At 33.8% G+C, this 23250-nt stretch overlaps 2 protein-coding genes across 3 annotated transcripts; both read left to right on the top strand.

Annotated features, from left to right (window-relative positions):
* The first annotated feature begins 6443 nt into the window (after positions 1-6443).
* LOC133292018 (uncharacterized) lies at positions 6444-6851 on the top strand. Its single transcript, XM_061490390.1, has one exon. The coding sequence runs from the start codon at positions 6444-6446 to the stop codon at positions 6849-6851; it is 408 nt and encodes a 135-aa protein (XP_061346374.1).
* An 8172-nt stretch (positions 6852-15023) lies between these two features.
* LOC133292025 (zinc finger CCCH domain-containing protein 52-like) lies at positions 15024-18748 on the top strand. Of its 2 annotated transcripts, XM_061490395.1 has the most exons (4): positions 15024-15340; positions 15872-15932; positions 17649-17773; positions 17936-18748. In XM_061490395.1, the coding sequence occupies exons 1-4, from the start codon at positions 15268-15270 to the stop codon at positions 18391-18393; spliced, it is 717 nt and encodes a 238-aa protein (XP_061346379.1). In that variant the 5' UTR covers positions 15024-15267; the 3' UTR covers positions 18394-18748. The 2 variants fall into 2 exon arrangements, with proteins under 2 accessions (XP_061346379.1, XP_061346378.1); XM_061490394.1 differs by having other exon boundaries at positions 15026-15340; positions 17649-18745.
* The last annotated feature ends 4502 nt before the right edge of the window (positions 18749-23250 follow it).

The raw sequence follows: 23250 nt of genomic DNA, 5'->3' as shown, positions 1-23250 counted from the left end.
TAGACCTGGCCTTTTGAAAGTGGGCCTACGGCCTTTTTATTAAACAGGCTTTTTTAAGGCCCAAGCTCGGCCTATTATACAAAATATACTAAGTCAGATCTGGCCTGATGAAGGCCGAGCCATAGGCCCCTGTAGGCCGGCCCGGCCCAGTTTCACCCCTAGTTACCACCATCGCCATCAACTACCACCACCTTCGTCGCAGTCATTGTCGTTACCACCACCACCATCGCCACCACTATCACCATCGCCGCCACCACCACCACTGTTACAGCCACTGTCGTCACCAGCGCCATCATGCATCACCGCCACCACCACCCCTACCATCGCCACGCCACCATTACCGCCACCACGCCGCCGCCACCATATGGAAAGGAAAGTGTAATCCGAAAAAAAATTATGCTTAATAGGAATTATATTTTATTATTATTTGTTACGTTATCAAACACAATTCTCATTCTCGGAATAAAAATAGAACGTGCTATCAAACACGTTTTTTTTCTCATAAACTGTTCCAAGGCACATAAATAGAAAAGAATTGTTTCTTTTCAGAAACAATGTCAAGGAACAGAATGGTTGTCATGCACACCCATTTGGAGGTAAAATCTAGTTTTAAATAGAATATTCGATTAAAAATGGCATTTGCACGGATAAATGTCGGGTTTGTTATTTTTCATGTTGTAGAAGATAAAAATTATCTGTTATGCATACATAAAATTATGTGAGACCCATATAGGGTTATGTGAAGAGAAGAGAGAGAAAAAAAAATAAAGATATTAAACCCATAAATTTCTTACAATTTTCAAAACGCTTAGAAACTTCCATACAAGTAATTGGGTAACACATTAGTCTTACTTTAACACTTTTTAACGGTCAAATATTCTAAATTGATTTACATTGAAGTGATCAATATAGGTTTTGTAAAGACTGAAAAAATCTTAAATAACTAAGATCAAAAGCACCATTGTCGCTAATAAAATTCAAAAAATCTTAAATAAAATTCAAAATGTATAAATGATATTGACAAACTTAGTAGTTTTGAAATTGTAACAACTAATTATGATTACTACCAATGTTACTATCAATCAATTTCACCGTTAGATTTATTATGTTGATCCAACAGTTATATTTATTTTCATCTTTATATGGTTATGATTCCCCATGATTAATACTTTATATTTATTTTCACCTTTTTATGACTTTGGGGTAAACATTTCTACATCCACTTAGCTACCCAAAAACTATATCATTTTGATTAATGAAGGGTGTTGTCGTAATTTTGTTTATTTTTTTATCATATGCATTTTACTGAAACATCCTTCATTAATTCACCTAAAATTACATAAACACTCTTCATTAATTGAAACGACGTAATTTTTGCATAGCTGTAAATAACCTTATCTAAAATGGCTATAAGAAGGGAGTAGATCCTCTCATGTGCTAATTAACATGACTATGTCATGTGGGGCAATCATAACCATACATGGGTGAGTTAATGGTGATAAGGGAGGAGAGAAAAAAATAGAAGGATAGAAAGTTACACAATCATCACCGTTGATTTAATTATTAATGGTTATGATCATCCCCATATGACATGATCATGTTAAATTACACATGAGAGGATCCATTTCCATATCTTATATTATAAGACAAACCCATTCTTGGGAAACTTCTGCCACGTGTCTGTTCCTCCTTCAATTTCAGGTTTGCTTTCACACTACACAAATCTAAAAACTTTCCTTCTTTGGTAATTCAGGGAATAAAAAAAATATAAAAGATATTATAATCTGGACTCAAAATCGATGGACACGATTTGCTATCTCAATTCAATCGTGAAGATTTGTTCTCATTTGTATTGACACACAGCTCATCTCATTTTCAAATTTTAAATTTGGAGTTCAAAATTTAAATTTGATTTTAAAAATCTGACAACTAAATTAATGTTCACCTACTTTCTCCATTGGAATTGTTAAACGTTTAACAAAACCTACACGCCTTCTCATTGTTCTATGAATTGCAAAATCACATCCTTATTCTTTCTCCTGTTCTTCGTGTTCTTTTTTTTTTCCAGATTCCATATCAGTGTAAAAACACATCCTTTTTCTTTTTCTTTTTCCTGTTCTTAGTCGTTCTTTTTCCCCCCACGTTCCATATCATTCGTCATTGTGATTTTCTTCCTGGTGTTCGTCTTTTAACATACCGAGAACGAGAATTCATCACTCTGAAAAATCGAAATTCTTCATCTTTGTAATGTTGGTCCTCAAATTTTATTCGTAAAGTGATTGTTCTCTTCATCTCTCACCAAAAAAATCTCAAATACTCTTCAACATTTTTTATCATCTTGAACCCTAAATCTATTGAGCCTGTGTTGGTGGTTCTATGGTTTGATTTCTGGGCAAATTTATGTCAAGACGAAATCACTCTATTGTGCTTCAAGATTTGGACATTGGAAGCATTCCTTTGAAATCTATACTCAAGAACGAATCTGCATTCCTCTCTCTTGGGTGCTGAAATCTTTCTTTCTTTTGGGAGCAGATTAAATCTAATTTTTGGGGCTTCATTGTGGTATATTCTGAACAACTCAAATCTTATTGTTATTCATTGAATTTTGGACTCTCTGTTCTGAAATTTGAAATTCATTAATTTTCTTTTGTTCTTGAAAGACTTTTCAGACGCAAGTATAGAAAACACAAAAGTAGCTTATAGAATATTCGTTTGTTTGTTTTTTTTGGTCTCATCTTTTTTCTGCAGAATTATTTTTTAAATGAGAAAGTATGAATACCTTATGTGTGCGCTAATAAACACATTGTTAAGTCGCTGTATATCCTAAAGCATTATTAGAAAACTTCCAACAGAGACTGAAACCACTTCACAGAAGAGAAGAAACAGAGGTTGTTTAGATCATATCTTATGTAATTCCTCCCCTACAGACTGTAATGTATCGTTTCCATTGACTGATATGACCCAATTACTATCCTTGCAAGCTATTTCATATTATCATTTTGATATCTAATTCATATTATCAATATTTTGTAGAGCATTTTTCTTCATTTTTTGCCTCTCCCTTTATCATTATTTAATTACTTAAAATGAAAGTCTGATTTTTTTCCGTCATTGTTTGTTTTATAAACAGAAACTCCTCTGCAAAAAAAGACCTCTACTTTTTTTTTGTATTTTCCGTCATTTTGTGACAGACAACTCATTTAATGTCCCACTATTTTTATTTTGTTGTATATTATGAGTAAAAAAGACCTCTACTTTTTTTTTGTATATCCCACTATTTTTTGCATGGATAATTGTTAGCTCTATTAATGCAGTATTAAAAAAACAAAAACATTAAAAAAATATTGTAAAATAACAAAATTATTTATATTGTAAAATAAATTTGAAATTTGTAAATAAATTAAATGGAAAATTATGTGAATAATTTCTTGTGGTAGACAACTCATTCAATGTCCCACTGCATTATACATTGGAATTTCCAAATTAATAATAACTCAACTCTTCTAAATTTTGAATTTAGGTTTAAATTTGAATTTGAATTTTTAACTTTGTAATGGTGAGAAAACTTTTGGAATTTTTTTTGTGGCAGACAGCTCATTTAATGTCCTACTACTTTTTTGTATATTATGAGTAAAAAATGTGGAACCAATGCACTCTATGAAAAAGAATATAAAGGTTCAACGATTTCGATGATAATAAACATGGAAAGAAAGCTTCAAGGTGCAACCATCAAAAAGAAGTCTAAACAAGATCAAGACTCAAGCTTCAAGAGAAGTCTCTAAGTCCAAACTCAGAGTAATATACTGTAGAACTTAGGATTATTTGTAAATTGATTCTTTACAAGAATGAAGCTCAACGTATTTTTTAAAATACATGCATTAAATCATCGTTTGACATTCAAATACATTCTTAACATGAAAACATACTTTTCAATGTTCATAAAATGTTTAAACAATATTTGAAAATGATGTGAATCAAGAGAAAACCATTTTAGGGCGAAAACCAACCTTTCAACAGGTTGGTAATCGATTACCAAACAATGGTAATCGATTACCCTTCATGGTAATCGATTACCCACTCAATGGTAATCGATTACCCACTCAATGGTAATCGATTACCTACTGTACAGAGACAAAAATAACGGCTATAAAACGGCTAGTTTGCGAAAATGAGTAGGAAAAAGGCCACGGGGGCCCTCTATAAATAGAGACTAATGTTCCCATTGATGGCACACAATTATTGATCATCATTACTCATTAATCCTCATCCTATTTGCATTATTTTTGTCTTCTTGATCATAAATTCCATTTGAGCTTTATTCTTGTGAGAGTGTCATATACCATTGTTCTTCAACTTATGTTATTTGTACTTTGAGAGTACTTAGCCATTATTAAACACCTTCCTTAATTACTTGAGTAGCTAGGGGAGTGAATCCTACATACTTGAAAGGTCACCAAATTCCTAAGAAAATTTGGAGTGAAAAAGTGTAAGGCATCAAGTCTGGACGTAGGTCACGGTGGTGGTGACCGAATCAGGATACATCTAGTTTGCAATTTCTCTAACCTTAATCTCTTTATTTAAGTATTAAAATTGCATCTTAGATTCTCTTTATATATTCGCTTGCTTAATTTGTTGATCACTACACTTGCTTTTACAATTAGACATTTATTGAAGAAATAGTCCTTAAAACATCAAAGGAGGTACTTTGCGAAAAGATTTTGTAAAACTCAATTCACCCCCCCCCCCCCCCCTCTTGAGTATTGAAGCCACTTGTCCAACAAAAAAGACTTATACTATTCTTTTGTTGTATATCCCACTATTTTTCTCATGCATAATTGTTAGCCCTATTAATGTTGCATAAAAATAAAAAATATTGTAAAATAAAAAAATTATTTATATTGTAAAATAATTTCGAAATTTGAAAATAAATTAAATGAAAAATTATGTTCACAATTTTTTGTGGCAGTCAACTCATTCAATGTCTCACTGCTTTCCACATTGATATTTCCAAATTAATAATAACTCAACTCTTCTAATTTTTGAATTATTTTTAAATTTAAATTTTGAATTTGAATTTTTAACATTGTAATGGTGGGAAAAGTTTCAGAAAAAAAATTGTGACAAACAACTCATTTAATGTCCCACTACTTTTATATTATTGTATATAATGAGTAAAAAAGACCTCTACTTTTTTGTTGTATATCCCACTACTTTTTGCATGGATAATTGTTAGCTCTATTAATGCTAGATGAAAAAAAATTAAAAAAATATTGTAAAATAACAAAATTATTTATATTGTAAAATTAATTCTAAATTTGGAAATAAATTAAATAGAAAATAATGTGAACTTGATATGTAGAAAAAAAGTTCAGCATTTAATATTTATGCAGTGAGAAAAGATATATATAATAATTTGAATTTAATATAAAATTATAGATTAAATAATAAAATATTTAAAATTATAAAAATCATTTAAAATTTCAAATTTAAATCAAAAAAATAAGAAATGGCATAATTTATACTTTACAAAAAATAAATTAAAATTTTAATATCGAAATTTTAAATATACATGTATAACCAATTAAAAAAATATACCTGTATTTTAAAAAAAAGTATTTAACATAAACTTTTTAATTAAACATGTATAACCAATTAAAAATATATATACAAATCATAAATTAAAATAGAAAAAATTATATAAAAAAATATGAATAAATAATATAAAAAATTTTAAATTAAAATAAAAAATGACGTCTGTCATTGTGTAAAAAATTATTAAAATTTAAGAACTATAAAAATGAAAATTTTAATTTAGTATATAAAAAAGAAATTAAACTTTCATTTTCTTTATTGCAAGAGTGTAATTAACACAAATACTTGCAAAAAATAATTATTTATATAAAATGCTGACAGTTAGAAGTGGAAAACTGGACTCGGCCCGGAGGGCCGGCCCGCCAATATATTTTTATAATTCAATTGAAATTTTATCCTTCTTCTTTTATAATTAAATTACTAATTCTATTTACCAAAAAAAAAAATTACTAATTCTGATTTCAATTTTTGTAAATATAAATTTATAAAATTTCAAAGACTAACGACACTAATCCTTGCCAAAAAAATAATTATTTATAATTATTTTATGAATCTGATTGTAGTAAATGAAAGTTCATCTCTGATATAAAATATAAAAACCTATACGCAACTATAAAAAAAAAAATTTGTGGATAAATATAAAAACTTTTTACTTGCTGATAGTTAGAGGTGGCAAACTGGATCGGCCCGGAGGGCCGGCCCACCAACACATTTTTTTAATTAAATTAAAATTGTATCCTTCTTTTCTTTTAATTAAATTTCTAAATCTGATTTAAATTTTTGTAAATACAAATTTGTAAAATTTCAAATACTAACGACACAAATCCTTGCAAATCCTAAGCTGCGTTGATATGCCATTTGGTGGAAAAATTGTTGTTCTGGGAGGTGACTTTCGACAAATACTACCTGTCATTCCTCATGGCAGCAGACAGGAAATAGTAAATGCAACCATAAATTCTTCTCATCTATGGTCCCATTGTCATTTATTAACTTTGACCAAGAACATGCGTCTTAATTCTGGAAGTACCACTCATGATGTGAAGGAAATAAAAGAATTTTCGGAGTGGCTACTTAAAGTTGGGGATGGTGATCTTGGAGATGATGAAGACGGTGAATCTATGATAACAATTCCAGATGAATTATTGATTACAGAATCGGAAGATCCCCTTTCAGATATGGTTAATTTTGTTTATCCGAACCTCTTGGATAATATTTTAGATCCATCGTTTTTCAAAGAACGTGCTATTCTAACTCCATAATTGTCCGATGTTGCTATGCTGAACGAACACATGTGTCTATGAACACATGTGCTATTCTAACTCCAACGTTTTTTTTCTCATGCAGGAATCGTTTTTCATGCACACATGGTATATTATTAACTGCTATTTTTGAACAAACAATATTCCATCGTCATCAATATATGGATGTATTGTTATGACACTTTTTATTTGTACTCACATGTTCGTGTGTCTTTTTTTTTCATACTTTGATTTGTTCATTATTACTCATTCATTCCTCAGAGGATGAAGGATAAAAAATGTAGGTTCGGCATCTTGCATGTGTTGCGTTAGTTTTTACGAGACAAACAAATCGATTTTTTTTCCTCCGTGAAACACACGGGTAATACACTAGTATATATATATGATGAGGGATATTCTAACTACTAACCAAATCCAATACCCCCATAATCACTGTTCTATCAAAGATAGAGATGTTGAAAAATTTTGTAGAAGGAGAAAATGCTAATCCAACTATGATTATGGAGATAGTGGATTGGTAGTGAATTTTTTTAGTAATAAAAATATTCCCTAATTATATATCCCCAAGTTTTATTGGACGAAGGAAACTATATAACGGATGATTCAAAATTCTAGGCAAGGCAAAGGGAACGTATCTCGCAAGTCTCTTCGAGTCTGCTTCTCTCGGTTCGTTCTGCATTCCCTTCCCTCTCTATGCATTCTCTTTGCATTTCAGTTTTCGAATTGAACCTTGCAACGCTCTCTAAATCGATGCATAGTCTTTATTTATTTTTTCCCTTTTCTCAGGAGCATCATGGTGAATCGCGAGTCGGAAGCTGGAGATAGTAGCAGAAAGCTTGATTCTGAAGTCCCTGCCCTGAACGACGCTGATTATCAAACTCTCAACGGCCGTCGAGGTCTTCGTTCTCGGTACCTTGCCGTCAAGAACATGATAAACAGTAATTCAGATTTATTTCTTTTGCTTTTCGTGTTTTTTTTTTTTAATCTGCTTGATTGCTTGATTGTATAGGATCCTTACTAGTTAGAATGCAGAAAAAAAAAACCGCAAATTTTGTGTTATTTTTGTTTCTGTTGATCGTTTCTCTATTTTAAGTTCTACTTTAAAGTTACTTTAAAAATACAAAAAAATCACATTATATACCTTCAAAAAAAAAATCACATTATATTAAACTAATTTTACTAAAAATTAATTTTATAAAGTTAAAGTAATCTAAACCCCACTCACAAGACACACTAACCAATTGCATTATCTTGGTCACGCTTCAAATCTTATTTGCTTATGTTTGTTACGGTTTTTGCAGATGAAAGGGAGGAACTTGCAATGCCTGACTCTCACAAGTTTGATTTGATCTTTAGTGAAATGGAGAACTTACATCAGCTAGGTATTTATTATTTCTGAATTATTGTTTTTGACAGCTTTTTTTTTTCATATCTCTTTTATTTTTTCAATATCTAGATAATTGTGTCACTCAGTCAAGGGGCTCAGTAGTATTGTTCGTCTATGGCGAAATTTCTAACATAGAAACGTAGTACTTATATCCGCTAAATAAAAATACAACATCTGACATGTTTCTTGAGGATAGAAAAAAAAAACTATATTTATGTATTCCTGAAGATACATAATCTGTAATTTTATTTTGAACGGAAGTCGTATCCACTACACAGTGTGACTGATAATACCAAAGATTATCTCCTTCTATGGGGTTAATTGACCCATGTAGTAGGGGGAAATTCATTTTGGCCCCCAGAATGCGAGATACTATTGCGTTAATTTAGCGTCTTTCTCTTAAAAATTAAAGCTCCTTTCCCAGTCCATGACAGTGTATGATGAGATGCGCTGGAATGTATATCATTTTTTAAGGTGTTATAGACTCAAGCGCGTCCACCTGATAACATCCCATCCTTTCTGATTAAAGAATGTGATTACGAATTAATATAAAATTGAAAGACTCAAATTAAATATTAAAATATTCAATATTCAAGTAATAAATCAATAATCATAGTATTTTCCAAAATCATTAAGTGGTGAATATGTTAGGTTAATCTTTAATTTAAATAAAAGAAAATAGAAATATGGAGGGTTTTGTTTTATGTTGTGTCCCTAGGCATATGTTAATGGATAATTAATATGTTTAGATTTCCTATGTTAGTCATTATTATTCTTAATCATTTGTTGTTGCTTATAAAAAGTACATTGTAACTCTTGTAAAGTTGCACTTGGCAGAATCAATAATACAAAGAGGTATATTCAGAGAATTGCTTGTGTGGTAAAGTGTTTGAGAGAAACACCATAAGAGGACCTGTGAATTACAAATTGGTATCAGAGCTTGATATCAATGGAAGGTGTGAGTAATGGTCTGCCAGTGCCCCGCCTGAAAAAGGGCAACTATAAGAATTGGAGCATCCAAATGAAGGCTCTCCTAAGAGCATGTGATAGTTGGAATTTGGTGCAAAATGGGTTCGAAGAACCTGAAACAACAGAAGGATACTCAGCAAACCAACTCAAGCAGTTGAGTTTGTCAAAATCGAAGGATGCAGCAGCACTGTTTATGATGCTTCAAGCTGTTGAAGAGTGCGGTGGTATTGAGAAGATTGGAGGTGCAACAACGGCTAAGGAGGCCTGGGACATATTGGAGACAATCTACCGAGGTGCTGACCATGTGAAGCAGGTCAGGCTTCAAACTCTTCGAGGAGAGTTGGAGAGGATGAAAATGAAGGAGACCGAAGGAGTTTCGGATTTCATCACCCGGGTTCAGACCGTTGTGAACCAGTTGAAGAGGAATGGAGAGACGTTGGCCGACTCCAGAGTAGTAGAAAAGATTCTGAGGTCGTTGACAGACGACTTCGAGAACATGGTGTGTGCAATCGAGGAGTCCAAGGACTTGTCTACGCTCTCTGTTGACGAGCTAGCAGGTTCCCTTGAGGCGCATGAGCAACGCAAGAAGAAGAAAAAGGAGGAGTCGCTGGAGCAAGCACTCCAGACAAAAGCAACCATTAAGGATGAGAAGGCGCTCGACACTCAGAACGTCCGAGGTAGAGGTTGTGGACGAGCTGGACGTGGAAATGGCCGAGGTGGTCGTGGCCGAGGTCATGAGGTGAAAAATGAAGAAAAAGTTGAGCCAAGTCAACAAAACTGGAGAGGAAGAGGACGTGGCCGAGGTGGAAGAGGCCGGTGGTCAAATCAAAGTAATGTAGAGTGTTGTAAGTGTGGCAAGTATGGCCATTTTTCAAAGGACTGCAACTCGGACAAATGCTACAACTGTGGCCGAGTTGGACATTTCGCAAAGGATTGCTGAGATGAAAAGAGAGTTGACGAGACGTCAAACTTTGCTGCAGAAGGAGAGATAAGAGATGAAGGAGTTCTGATGTTGGCACAAGGTGAGACGAGTTCGAAGAGTGAGACGGAGTGGTATTTGGATACCGGTGCCAGTAATCATATGTGTGGTTACAAACATTTGTTCAAAGAATTGAGGACGGTGGAAGCCAGACATGTCTCTTTCGGAGACGCGTCCAAAATTGATGTAAAAGGCTGTGGTACGGTCTGTTTTCTACAAAAAGACGGACGAGTTGGTACAATTCAGGACGTGTATTACGTGCCTGAGCTCAAAAGCAATATTCTGAGCATTGGACAGTTGATGGAAAAGGGCTACTCGGTTCTAATGACAGACCGAATTCTACTGTTGAAAGATAAGCAAGGACGGTTGATGGCCCGAGTTCAGATGGAGAAGAATAGGATGTACAAACTGAAAGTGAGGAACTTGGAGGTCGACTGTCTACAAGCCGGGGTAGAAGATAGGATGAATTTGTGGCATAGACGTTTTGGACACCTTCATTATGGTGGTTTGACCAAGATGATGAAGAAGAACATGGTGGTAGGACTGCCGAAGATAAACTCTGAAGGAAAGTTTTGTGAGGACTGCGTATTGGGAAAACATGCAAGAAGCCCATTCCAAAGGACGGCGAGATACCGGGCTAAGCAGCCTCTGGAACTTATTCATACCGACCTGTGTGGACCCATAACTCCGGGTTCCTTCAGTGGAAAAAGGTATTTTGTCTCGTTTATTGATGACTTTAGTCGTAAGACTTGGGTTTATTTTCTGAAAGAAAAATCCGAGGTGCTGGATACCTTTTAGAGGTTTAAAGTGATGATTGAAAATGGTACTGGGAGGTACATCAAATCAGTTCGTTCAAACCGAGGTGGGGAGTATGTGTCAATAGCATTCAAGAAGTAATGTGAAGAACACGGGATAAGGCGGTTTCTGAACGCGCCATACTCACCCCAGCAAAATGGAGTAGCTGAGAGAAAGAACCGGACTATCTTGGATATGGTTCGATCCATGTTGAAGAAAAAGAACATGCCAAAAGAGTTCTGGGGAGAAGTCGTACAGTGTGCAGTGTACGTGCAGAACCGATGTGCTCATTCAAGTCTGAATGATAAAACCCCGCAGGAAGCGTGGAGTGGTTTGAAGCCCTCAGTGGGTCATTTTAAAAATTTTGGGAGTGTTGCGTATGCACACATACCAGATCAGTTGAGGACGAAGCTTGAAGACAAAAGTAAGAAGTTCGTGTTCATTGGTTATGATGAGAAGACGAAGGGATACAAGTTGTTGGATCCCGTCAATAAAAAGATGTTGATAAGCCGAGATGTGAAGGTAAATAAAGAAGATGCTTGGGACTGGGGTTGTCCATCCGGGGTGAATGTTGAACCCGGGAAAATGACAATTGAGGTCGGACAACCTTCGTCCCATATCCCAGCTAATCATGAAATCTCTGATGATGAAGAGCAGAGACAACCGAGAATGAGGAGCTTGCAAGACTTGTATGACTCAACTAACGAAGCACACTTGGTATGTTTGTTGGCAGATTCTGAAGAAGTGAATTTTGAAGAAGCAATCCGAGATGAGAAATGGCAATCAGCCATGGAGGAGGAGATTAAAGCTATAGAAAAGAACAAAACGTGGGAGATAGCCGAGCTGCCCAAAGGAAGTCGGCCAATTGGTGTGAAATGGGTGTACAAGAAGAAAATGAACGCTAAGGGGGAGATCGAAAGATACAAAGCCCGGCTAGTGGCGAAAGGGTATAGACAGAAGGCCGGCATTAACTATGACGAGGTGTTCGCACCCGTAGCAAGAATGGAAACAATCAGGTTGTTGATCTCTCAAGCAGCCCAATTCGGATGGCCGATCTATCAGATGGACGTAAAGTCGGCATTCTTAAATAGAGTACTCGAGGAGGAGGTGTATCTCGAAAAACCTCCGGGTTTTATGAAAGTCGGACAAGAAAGAAAAGTGTTGAGACTGAAGAAAGCTTTGTATGGAGTGAAGCAGGCCCCAAGAGCCTGGAACACAAGAATTGACAATTACTTCAAGAAGGATGGACTTGAACAATGTCCATATGAACATGCACTATATGTGAAGAAGAGAGGAGATAAAATTCTACTTGTTGCTCTATATGTTGATGATCTGATTTTCTTGGGTAATGATGAAGGGATGATTCAAGATTTTAAGAAGAAAATGACGAAGGAGTTCGAGATGACGAATCTCGATCTGATGAGATATTTTCTTGGTTTGGAGGTTAGACAAGATGAATCCGGGATCTTCGTCTCTCAAGAAGCCTATGCAAAAGGAATTTTAGAGAAGTTCAAAATGAGTGATTGCAACCCGGTTTCAACGCCAATGGAACCCGGTTTGAAACTCTCAAAGTATGATGGAGGAGAGAGAGTTGATCCGAGTATTTACCGGAGTCTAGTTGGAAGTCTGAGATATTTAACATGTACAAGGCCAGATCTGTGTCTGAGTGTTGGGATCATAAGTCGGTTTATGGAAAACCCGAGGTACACTCACTGGAAGGCAGCTAAGAGAATTCTGAGATATGTGAAGGGAACAATCTCACAAGGACTTCATTACTCAAAGTCTGACAAATACAAACTGACGGGTTATTCAGACAGTGATTGGTGCGGAAATGTTGATAATAGGAAGAGCACGGCTGGCTATGTGTTCTTCATGGGAAACACGGCGTTTACTTGGGTGTCGAAGAAGGAACCCATAGTGACCCTATCTACATGTGAAGCCGAGTATGTTGCGGCATCTTGGTGTGTTTGCCATGCAATATGGCTGAGGAATTTACTAAGCAAGCTGGAGCAAGAGCAAGTCGGCCCAACCGAGATTCGAGTTGACAACAAGTCCGCGATCGAGTTACCTAAGAACCCGGTCAATCATAAGCGGAGCAAACATATTAATGTTAAATTTCATTTCATCCGGGATCAAGTAAAAGAAGGAAAGGTGGAACTCACTCATGTTGCAAGCCGAGATCAAGTTGGAGATATTTTCACAAAGCCTCTGCCGACGTTGTTGTTTGAGAATTGCAAGAAGAAGATGGGAATGAAGGACGGTAGAGATATTAAAGTTTAAGGGGGAGTTTTGTTAGGTTAATCTTTAATTTAAATAAAAGAAAATAGAAATATGAAGGGTTTTGTTTTATGGTGTGTCCCTAGGCATATGTTTAGATTTCCTATGTTAGTCATTATTATTCTTAATCATTTGTTGTTGCTTATAAAAAGCACATTGTAACTCTTGTAAAGTTGCACTTGGCAAAATCAGTAATACAAAATGGTATATTCAGAGAATTGCTTGTGTGGTAAAGTGTTTGAGAGAAACACCATAAGAGGACCGGTGAATTACAGAATCAACAGGAAGAATGGGGGAAGAGCATGGTCGGTGTCACACTGTTAGATTCCTACTTCACTTCCCAGCTCCCACCTACCAATCTGAGACTTTAAGATTTCTTTGGGGGCTGTTTGGCATGTGGCATCTTCTGAAAATCATGGGAAAGTGAGGTAAGTAAACAATTTTTAGAACTTCGCCTTATCAAGATGGTTATTCTGGGTTAAAAACTGTTATGGAGCCGTAAAAGTAGCTGGTATTTTAAGATTTCTTTGAGCTTCATTATACAGTTATTCTTCCTTTAATTTTCATCCATATGATTAATCTACTGGAAACAAACCATTCAAGGGAGTTCCCTTGTCAATTAATATTGGTTATGTCATTTCTTTACTCTGGCTTCTGTAAATGAACTTTGTGTGAAACTACAAGCTTTTTTTGTCATTTAATGTCTTTTTTTCTCTATTCCTTTTCTTGCATTGAATTCTCAGTTGATGGTTCGCTCTGTTGGTCTTGGGGAGGAGCTGATGCCTCATAGGAATAGTCAATCAGAGAGTGTATAGTATCTGCATAATCTCATGAAACAACAGAAGTTAATGAATTATCCAGGAAGCGTGATTTGGTTCCACAGCAGCAGGAATTCATGAGAAACTCGTCACCAGAAAGTATGTGTCAGTTGAAGAGTGAAGACTCACCAGTAGTAACTAATGTACAGCCACAGGCATTCAGCGTGTGCTACAAAATATTGATGTACAGGCATTATAGAAAAATTGATCTAAGATTATAGTGTATTAAAAGTAGTAAAATTTAATGAAAGCGAATATAAAAAGTAGTCTTTTTAGTTTTTGATACAAAATAAAAATTTCCTGCATTTTAATTATAATAAAAGCCAAAATTGTGAGATTTATGATATATTAATTTTAAAATATATAATGCGTTCGCAAAAATTCACATATAATATTATTTTCTTATTGTACAATATGGTAATAAAATTGTTATCGATTATTTATACCATGGTAAAAAAAGTAATTAAAAACGAATAACTCGCAAATGATTATACTCATAATATTCTACACGTACTTTTTCTTGAATTTTTTTATTTGACTCAGTATATCTTTATTTTCTATTTTATATATTCTTTTTAACACAATCAGTTCTTCTCTCTTTACTAAATTATTATAGAAAAAACTGAAATTTGTCGCCATGATTTTTCTACACTTAGGTGTCGTGAAGTTAAATGGAATAAAAGAATTTAACACAAAATAAAAATGAAAAGGAGAGTGCTGTTACATTATTCAGTGACGTTATGTTATACTGTCACTCATGTCATGTGATGAAGGGTAGGGAGCACGTGAGAGGAGAGAGTGATGCGGCGCAACACAAAAAAGGGAGCAAAGACCTAAGCGCAAATCCAACTCCAATTGAAACCCTAATTTTAAAATCCTCAATTATTAATTATTACGTCATTATTATAAAGTAATCAAATAATTAGCTATTGTCACTCTTCTATTTTTCCCTTGCTATTTCTCTCTCTCTCTCTCTGCTCCTTCTTTCTCCAAAACCCTTCTTTCAGGGTCACTGCTAGGGTTAGGTTAGGTTAGGGTTAGGGTTTATCCACCTTTTTTCTCGACCACTCTTATTTTTATCTTCTTTCTACTTTCCTTTCAATCTCTCACTTCAATTTAAACCTTTTACGTTAGGGTTTCTTCCGCAATCCTCTGTTCTCGGAGGTCATTCTTTTATTCGGATCTCGATCTATGGATACCCGCAAGAGGGGAAGACCCGAACCCGGCTTCAACATAAATGGCGGACTCAAGAAATCCAAGCAAGGTTTGATTTTTAGCTTGCATGCTCTTCTGGGTTTTGCTCTGCCACTTCTCTTTGGTTTCCGCTCTAAAAACTGTTTGCTTTTGTGGTTCAAGTCACTTGTTACACTTCTATGCAAGCTTCTTCTTTTGTGTTTGTGAGAATGTATATCGTAGTCATTCTTCGTTTGTTATTAAAAATTTTACTAAAACTTTGAATTTGTCAAAACTGTTACGGTATGGTGCTCATTGAGGAGGTAATCTTCTCTCTCACGCTCACAGACATACCTAAAATTTTAGTTTAATTATTTCAAATTAATCTATTTTTTCAATTGTTGGGGCATGGGAAAACTTGACGATTGTGCTTGCCCCCTTTCGCTCAAACTTTGTTATGTTAGATAATGAACTCAGAACGTGTCAACATATAAAATTTCTGAAATGCTATAACTCAAAAGTAAGTGTGTTTTTTAAGTAGTTAACAGTTTTGGAATAAAGTGTACTAGATTAATAAACAAGAGAATGTTAACTGAGAATAAGTAATAATGTTTTGCAACAGAAATGGAGTCCTTATCAACTGGTGTAGGAAGCAAATCGAAGCCATGTACCAAGTTTTTCAGGTGCTAATCTATTCCTGCCTAAACAAATATTTTGGACTGCCATATTATCTATTTTTAATAGTGTTATATTATAATTTATTTTAAGAATTAATTGTTGAATTGCTATAAAACTGAATTGTGCAATTCTGCAAATTAACTGGGTCTGCGAAGCTTTTATACAGGTACATACAGTTCTTTGGTCTAAGTAAGTTGTAACAGAATAGTGGGTTATTAACAGAGTACGAAAATGATAACAAGTTGCAGGATGATAGTTGGCATGGAGACCCCTATATCAATGATAAATTGAACATTTCCCACTTCTTGTTTACCTTGCAGCTTAATTAGTTTGTTTCCCATTTAATTATGTTAACATTAATTTTTCAGCTTTTAATGGATCCTATTGCTTATGAACCCACCTTTCAATTGGTAAGCTATTAACAAACTAATATGAATTGAGCTTTGATTGATTGCGTCAGGTATGTTGTCAAAACTACATACAAATAAATTTTAGTGGTTTAGTTCTTTAATTCTTGTTGAGGAAAACAGAAAAGCATTTTTTTTTATCCATCACCTTTAACAATAAGTATTCTATCCAATCTAAAATTCTGATCGTATTAAACTCTCAGCCAGAAGTAAGCTGTGAATTTGATCATTATATTGTTTGTTATTTTAATCCACCCTATTCGTAAAGTCTTCTTTTTGCTCCTAAGGGATGGTAACTTGTTGAATTTGTTCTGCTTTAGTTATTGTTTGGTACCATTATTTTATATATTTTTAATAGAAAAACCTTGCTTTGTTAGTTTGTTGGTCTTCAATATAAATGTTTCTCTTATTCCAAACAATCTTCAAATAGATGAGGTTATTAGATATAAATATCCTTTTTAGATGTAAATCTATGTTTTAGAGTTCTTACCTATGAATGTATGTCCTTGGTTTCTTGTATGCGGACTTTTCTAGGCCTGTGTTGCCTTTCTAGTTCACACTTCCATGCTGAATTTCTTCCCCTTTGAATTTTTGGAGAAACCCAGGATACCAAGAATTGGTCTGCTTTGCTGTAGTTGCAAGTCAAATTGATTGAAGGACTCAATTTAATTAATATGTTGGGGGGATACAAACAGGAAAAGTGAAAGTTTTGACAGGATGTCAGCAAACTTATTTCTATGCTAAAACATTGACTTGTTTGGTCCTCTGAAGTGCTGTCCCGAATGACCTTATGTCTCTTTCTTCTGTTTGGCTAATTGTTCCTGCTGTATATTTCCTTTTCAGTATATATATATATAATATATATAGGGTTTTACATTCCTGCAGCTGCTGTACGTGCAGCAGTTAAATACTTAGCATATATATACGTGAAAGTATTGAAAGTATTAAATGTGGGGAATTATAACCATACAAAAGATGAAAACATTAAATGTGGAGAATCATAACCATACACCTGTCATTGCTGTACGTAAAGCGGCTGGAGAAATAATTTTACCATATATATATATATATGGGAGATCATTAAATGGTTATATGTCCTAATTTATACTGTCTTGTTTTATATCTTGCCAAATAATCAGTGGTTCTCTTTCCATATTCACCTTCAAGTAAGGTGGAATTGATTTATTTGCTATGTTCACTTGTGCCTTAGAAAACAGGGGAAAAGAAAAAGGGAGACTTGTCAATTGACATTTTATAGTGTAATCATTAATAGTACTTTGGTGTAATCTGATTGTGCCATATTTTGTTTTGCAGCACTGCTGGATGCCCATTTGGTGAGGGCTGTCACTTCTTGCACTATGTTCCTGGTGGTTATAATGCTGTTGCCCAGATGATGCATCTAACACCTGCAGCAACTCCAGTATCTAGAAATGTTACCGCACCACCACCTGTACCTAATGGGTCCACACCACCCGCCGTTAAAACCCGCATATGCAACAAGTTTAATTCGGCTGAAGGTTGTAAATTTGGTGACAAATGCCATTTTGCCCATGGTGAATGGGAACTTGGCAAGTATATTGCTCCATCATTTGATGATCATCGTGCCATGGGACCCACTGCAGCAGGTCGTATTGCTGGTCGAATGGAGCCTCCTCCTGGTCCTGCCACTACCTTTGGTGCCAATGCCACTGCTAAGATCAGTGTAGAAGCTTCCCTGGCTGGAGCAATCATTGGGAAGGGTGGTGTGAACTCAAAGCAGATCTGTCGCCAAACCGGAGCCAAACTTTCAATTCGAGAGCATGAATCTGATCCAAACCTTAGAAACATTGAACTGGAGGGAAGTTTTGAACAAATTAAGGAAGCAAGTAACATGGTAAAGGAGTTACTGTTGACCCTGAAAATGTCTGCACCACCTAAAACAACCCCAGGTGTTCCTGGCGCCCCAGCCCATCCTGGAAGCAACTTGAAGACGAAGCTGTGTGAGAATTTCACAAAAGGATCTTGCACTTTTGGAGAAAGGTGTCACTTTGCACATGGAGCTGCTGAATTACGTAAATGAGGAGTGTGAACTTACCCTTAGTCAGGTTCATTATCGTATTAGCGGGCGATTTTTATTATTATTGTGCATTGCTACTTAGTGGTACTGACAGGACTTCTGATGTTAAGAGTTTTGCTGTTCTGAGTTTCTTTACAAAGCTACTTTTGCTTTCCAATTCCAACTTTTTCCTCATATTTAGGTTGCGGACTTAGCTTGAAGTCGCGGTCTCAAGCCCATACTAAATATGGTTTTTGTTCTTTGTCATTTTGAGGTTGTTCATGAATTTTATTTCTCCTTTCCTCTATTTCTCCGTTGCATAAGAATTTTTAAAATGATGTCCGTGCTTGGCTGTGAAGCTGAATATTTGTGGGTGAGTTAATAATAGAGGAGACTTGACTGCTATTTTTTTAGTTCAAAGACAACTGAATCAACATCAATATTAATTAAGAGTTAATTATAGTAGTAAACCATGCTAATATCTATCATTTCAAGTACGTAAAAGTATAAAGTAAATCTTTTTGCTGTACGGATTATCAAATTTCCTTCATGATGGGGAAAATTACAATAAAAGGAATGAGGTCTAAACATAAATAAGATCAAATTCAGAGTATGTTAAAGGATTAAATTGTAAGTTTTTAGCTGCAAGAGTTTTGAGGTTTCCTGTGTTAGTGTTTGTCAAAAAGGTCTTTTATCTTTTGAAACCAGAAGCGGTAGTATAAGTGAAATGTAACTTCAGAGGAGACTTCACCGTTAAAAATATATTTACTTGGATTTTGTTCTTAACTATCGACATTTCAAATGAGGGAAGTCTATTATCAATTTTTTATCTTTTATTTTATGTCAATTTGTATTCCTTGTCAATTATTTAATTATTTTTTTCTTAATATTATAAATGTCATTTATTTTTCTAGCGGTTAATAACAATTATTTTTTTTTATTTTTTTTAACCTCCAAAAAAAAAAACATTAACAACTCGTATGCCTATTCAACTTTTAATTAACAATATAAAAAAGTGAATCTCTCGGTGCCCAGCTAATGTTTATTCCAGTGACGTTTTTGCAGCCCAGCTAATGACCTAACGCTGCTTCGTGCATACCTGATCGAGGATTGTTCATATTCTGTTTGTCTTTTGAGTTCTTTCTGGTGGTGCGGTGGATTATAAATAAGACGCCTTGACCAAATTTCAAGTCCAGAAAAAGCCTTTTATTATTAGGTTTTTTTTTTCTAAAGTTACTTTAGATAACTTTATTTAATGTTCATCAAAACGACGTCGTTTTGGGGCGGAAATCATGGTGTTTTTGTAATTTTAATTTATTTCAGGGTTATAATAGTCTTTATCATTCTAATTTTTTTAATTTTTCAATCCCAAAAAGACGTCGTTTCGATGAACATTAGATAAAGTTATCTAAAGTAACATTAGATACTTTTTTCCCTTTATTATTAACCATTAAATTTGTTTCAATATATAGTGTAATTTGCAAAACTTTATAAACGAATCATTTTCGTATATATATATATATATATATATATATATATATATATATATATATATATTAACCTGACTGAATCTATTTTCGTATATTATTATTATTACTATTCTATTTTTAAAACTACAACCTATAAATTGGTAGAAAAATAAAGGAAACTACTTAAAGTCAAAGTTTCAAAGTTCAAACCACCATTATACCAAAAAAATGTTAGCAAATAAAGGCTTTGCTATAAAAGGGAGTTACACTGACTTACGATACAACTTTGTAGGATTGAAACTTGGGAGAATAACATTTATGTGGCCGCATTATCTTGTGTGCGTGTGTATAAATCTCAACTCAAGAAAATTAAATTTATTTAATATTTTTCTCTTAAAAAATATCAAAATGCAGGGTCAGACTGAAGCCACAAGCGAGATATTCCTTTATCCTAAGCAATCTGAAGAGCAGAGGGAATTTCCACAGAACAACACTTGCTTGATGCTTTCGAATATTAAAATCTATGTCATTAAGTTAAAATTTATTCAAAAAATTAAAATTCAATAATTCATGAGTATTTTTTGTGGATTTAAATTTGATATATTTTGGGATCATTTGGTGTAATAATTATTTTTTATGCAAAATAAATTAATTATAAAATTCTTAATAATTTAATTTTTCATAACCAAGCTTCCGTTTATTTATTGAAACAAGATGAAGTTGACAACTTCACACACGGAATGCTCCACACAGCTCCCCATAACAAAAATAAAAAAACAAAAAGCAAAACAAGCACGACAATGACTGAAAAAGAACAACTGCTTTTTCTAATAATTTTTTATGAATAATAATAATGTTGGCATGTTAAAGTGTAATGAAAACTGTCACTAATCAGTTAGATGGAGTGCATATATGCATGAGGAGGACCTACCATCAATCTAATACCTTAAAATTTTAAATTAATACATAATATCCAATGCACTTATTATGATCAGATTGGGTTAAATTAATCCATTGATAATGATCTCATGTCATGGAATAAATTTTTGTTGCATCACGTATATTTATTTGGGTATATCTTTTTTTTTAAAAGAAGAAATTTTTTAAATGTGATAGAAAAAATAAAATTAAAAGTGATAAAAAAATTCAAATATAAAAAAAAAAAAAACATTAGATATGCACTAAAAAATTATCCTAAGCGAGCTGACAAATTATTATTATTATTATTTAATGATTGCAGGGACAAGAACCCCTGCTCATGACGCCCATGGGTCCCAAACGTAGACTGTAACATTTGGATTTTCAATCTCACGGGAACAAATTGTAAGTCATGGACTCATGGCGAATTGGCAGTCCCCATCCCCTGCCGGTGCTGCCGCGTCTTGCTCACGCGCCGCCTGGTTGAATGGTTGATTCTTTCCTATTTCTTTTGGGTAGCCATCTCCTTCTGCAGAGGATCACGTGTCATTCTCTGCGCCTGTTTAGGCACAAAACCCAATTGAGTTCCATTCTCGGAACGCGGAATATCACTCTTCATCGATTTTTTTACCTAAATGTCAAGTAAACAATGTTATTTTTCAATCTGCTATGGGGCAAGTTCCCTATTCGGTGTAGCGAACTCGGTTTGCTGATGTGTCAGTATAACAAGTACCAAGTTAAAAAAAAGGTGTGAAGTTCGCTATCCCGTGTAGCGAACTTGGTGTCCACTAGAAACGTGATATGTCAGCAAACCGAGTTCGCTATGGTAGCGAACTTGCCCCCGTGACAGATTAAGAAATAATATTGTTCGCTTGATATTTAGGTAAAAAAATTAATGAATAGTTGTATTTCGGTCATTGTTCCTCCGTTCCCAGACATGGTAGGAACACATCGCTAGCAATATATAAATATATAACTTGCTTTTTAGTTACTACCGAATTGTTAGATCCCATTAGTTTTTGTTACCAAAAAAAAAAAAATCTTTTATATTTGCATAATGAGTGAATTATATTGATATTTTTTCTCTTTTTTTATAATAACAATTCTTCACTTTTATATAGGTGTGTTAGAAAAAATATTTCAATAGTAAAAATAGAAAATTAAACCCTATTAACTAATGTAAAATTTCACCATTAACGCTTAAATTTCCTGACATGAATTATTTTAGTATTCTAATTAGCTTACATATATGGCCATGATGTTGCTTACGTTTTTAGCATTATATAGAAACAATAATGATGCACGTTGATGGAACACGCCAACGAGGCTAGCTTGATATTTTATGTTACAGCGCAGAAAACAAATTCAAAAAAAAGTTATTTTTATTTGCCTTTCGTGTTATGTTTTTATATAATTATGTATATTTAATCGTTAAAAATCTTTGACATGATTAAATTATTTTCATATTATCATAAAAAGAAATATCTTCTCTTGGAGAGTGACCTTGGTCTTCTTCGTCACTCCATGCGACTGTGCAAGAGCCAAACACCTCTTATTAATATAATAAACAGATATTTTTGTTTAATTAGCGTAGAAACGCATCTCGAGCGCATTATATTTTTCAAAGAATCTTTATGAAAATAAACATGTCATGATCATGGTATATATATAGGGCCTTACTCAGACCCTTTTTACTTACATAAGCTTAAATTAGTACAAGAAAAATACAGAACAATAGAATAAATGAAAGGATAGCTTTGTTGAGGAAGCTTGATCTCTTATCCAGAGTGTTTTCTAAATAATTTTTTATGATGATTTTTATTTTGGTACTTCAAGATTTAAATATACAATACAAGCCCTCCAAGTAACATAAAATAACAAGTCATTAACACTAAAATAAGTTCTACCGATACTCTAGTAAAGTTAAAATTCAAATAACAAAACAACAAATAAATAACAACTTATGAAAATGACAGAACAAATAACTAAAACAATATATTGTAGCTATTTAATGCCTTGGTCAAATCAATTGTAATATATCATCCTCACTGATTTTCAGATGAATAGTATATATTTTTCTAATTAAATCTCCTAATAATTCTACTTTTATATAATAAAAATGTATTATGAGTATATATATTTTATGTGGGAGAGGTTATAGTTACTACCTCTTATTGTTACTACTTGTTACGACTAAATCATAATCGTTGATTTTCGTCAATCTAACAGTTATAATTTATTGGGTCATACTAATTAATTAATTATTAATTTCTAATATATTATAATCGTTAGATTAACGAAAATCAACGATTACGATTTAGTAGTAACAAGTAGTAACAATAAAAGGTAGTAACTATAACTTTTCTCATTTTATATTTCTAAGATAGAAAAACAGTTGGACACAATTTAAGATTTAGAATTTCAAAGGATTGTTTAAGAGAATTTAGAATTATTTCTATCATAATATTATTCACGTACGTAATACACACCACCA

This window comes from Gastrolobium bilobum, unplaced genomic scaffold (genome assembly GCF_033153095.1).
Source record: "Gastrolobium bilobum isolate Gb01-03AN ecotype WA unplaced genomic scaffold, APGP_CSIRO_Gbil_v1 utg5369, whole genome shotgun sequence".
In the NCBI taxonomy this organism is placed as follows: Eukaryota; Viridiplantae; Streptophyta; class Magnoliopsida; order Fabales; family Fabaceae; genus Gastrolobium; species Gastrolobium bilobum.
The sequence above is the reverse complement of the archived record's forward strand: the minus strand, read 5'-3'. Positions and strand labels throughout refer to the sequence as shown.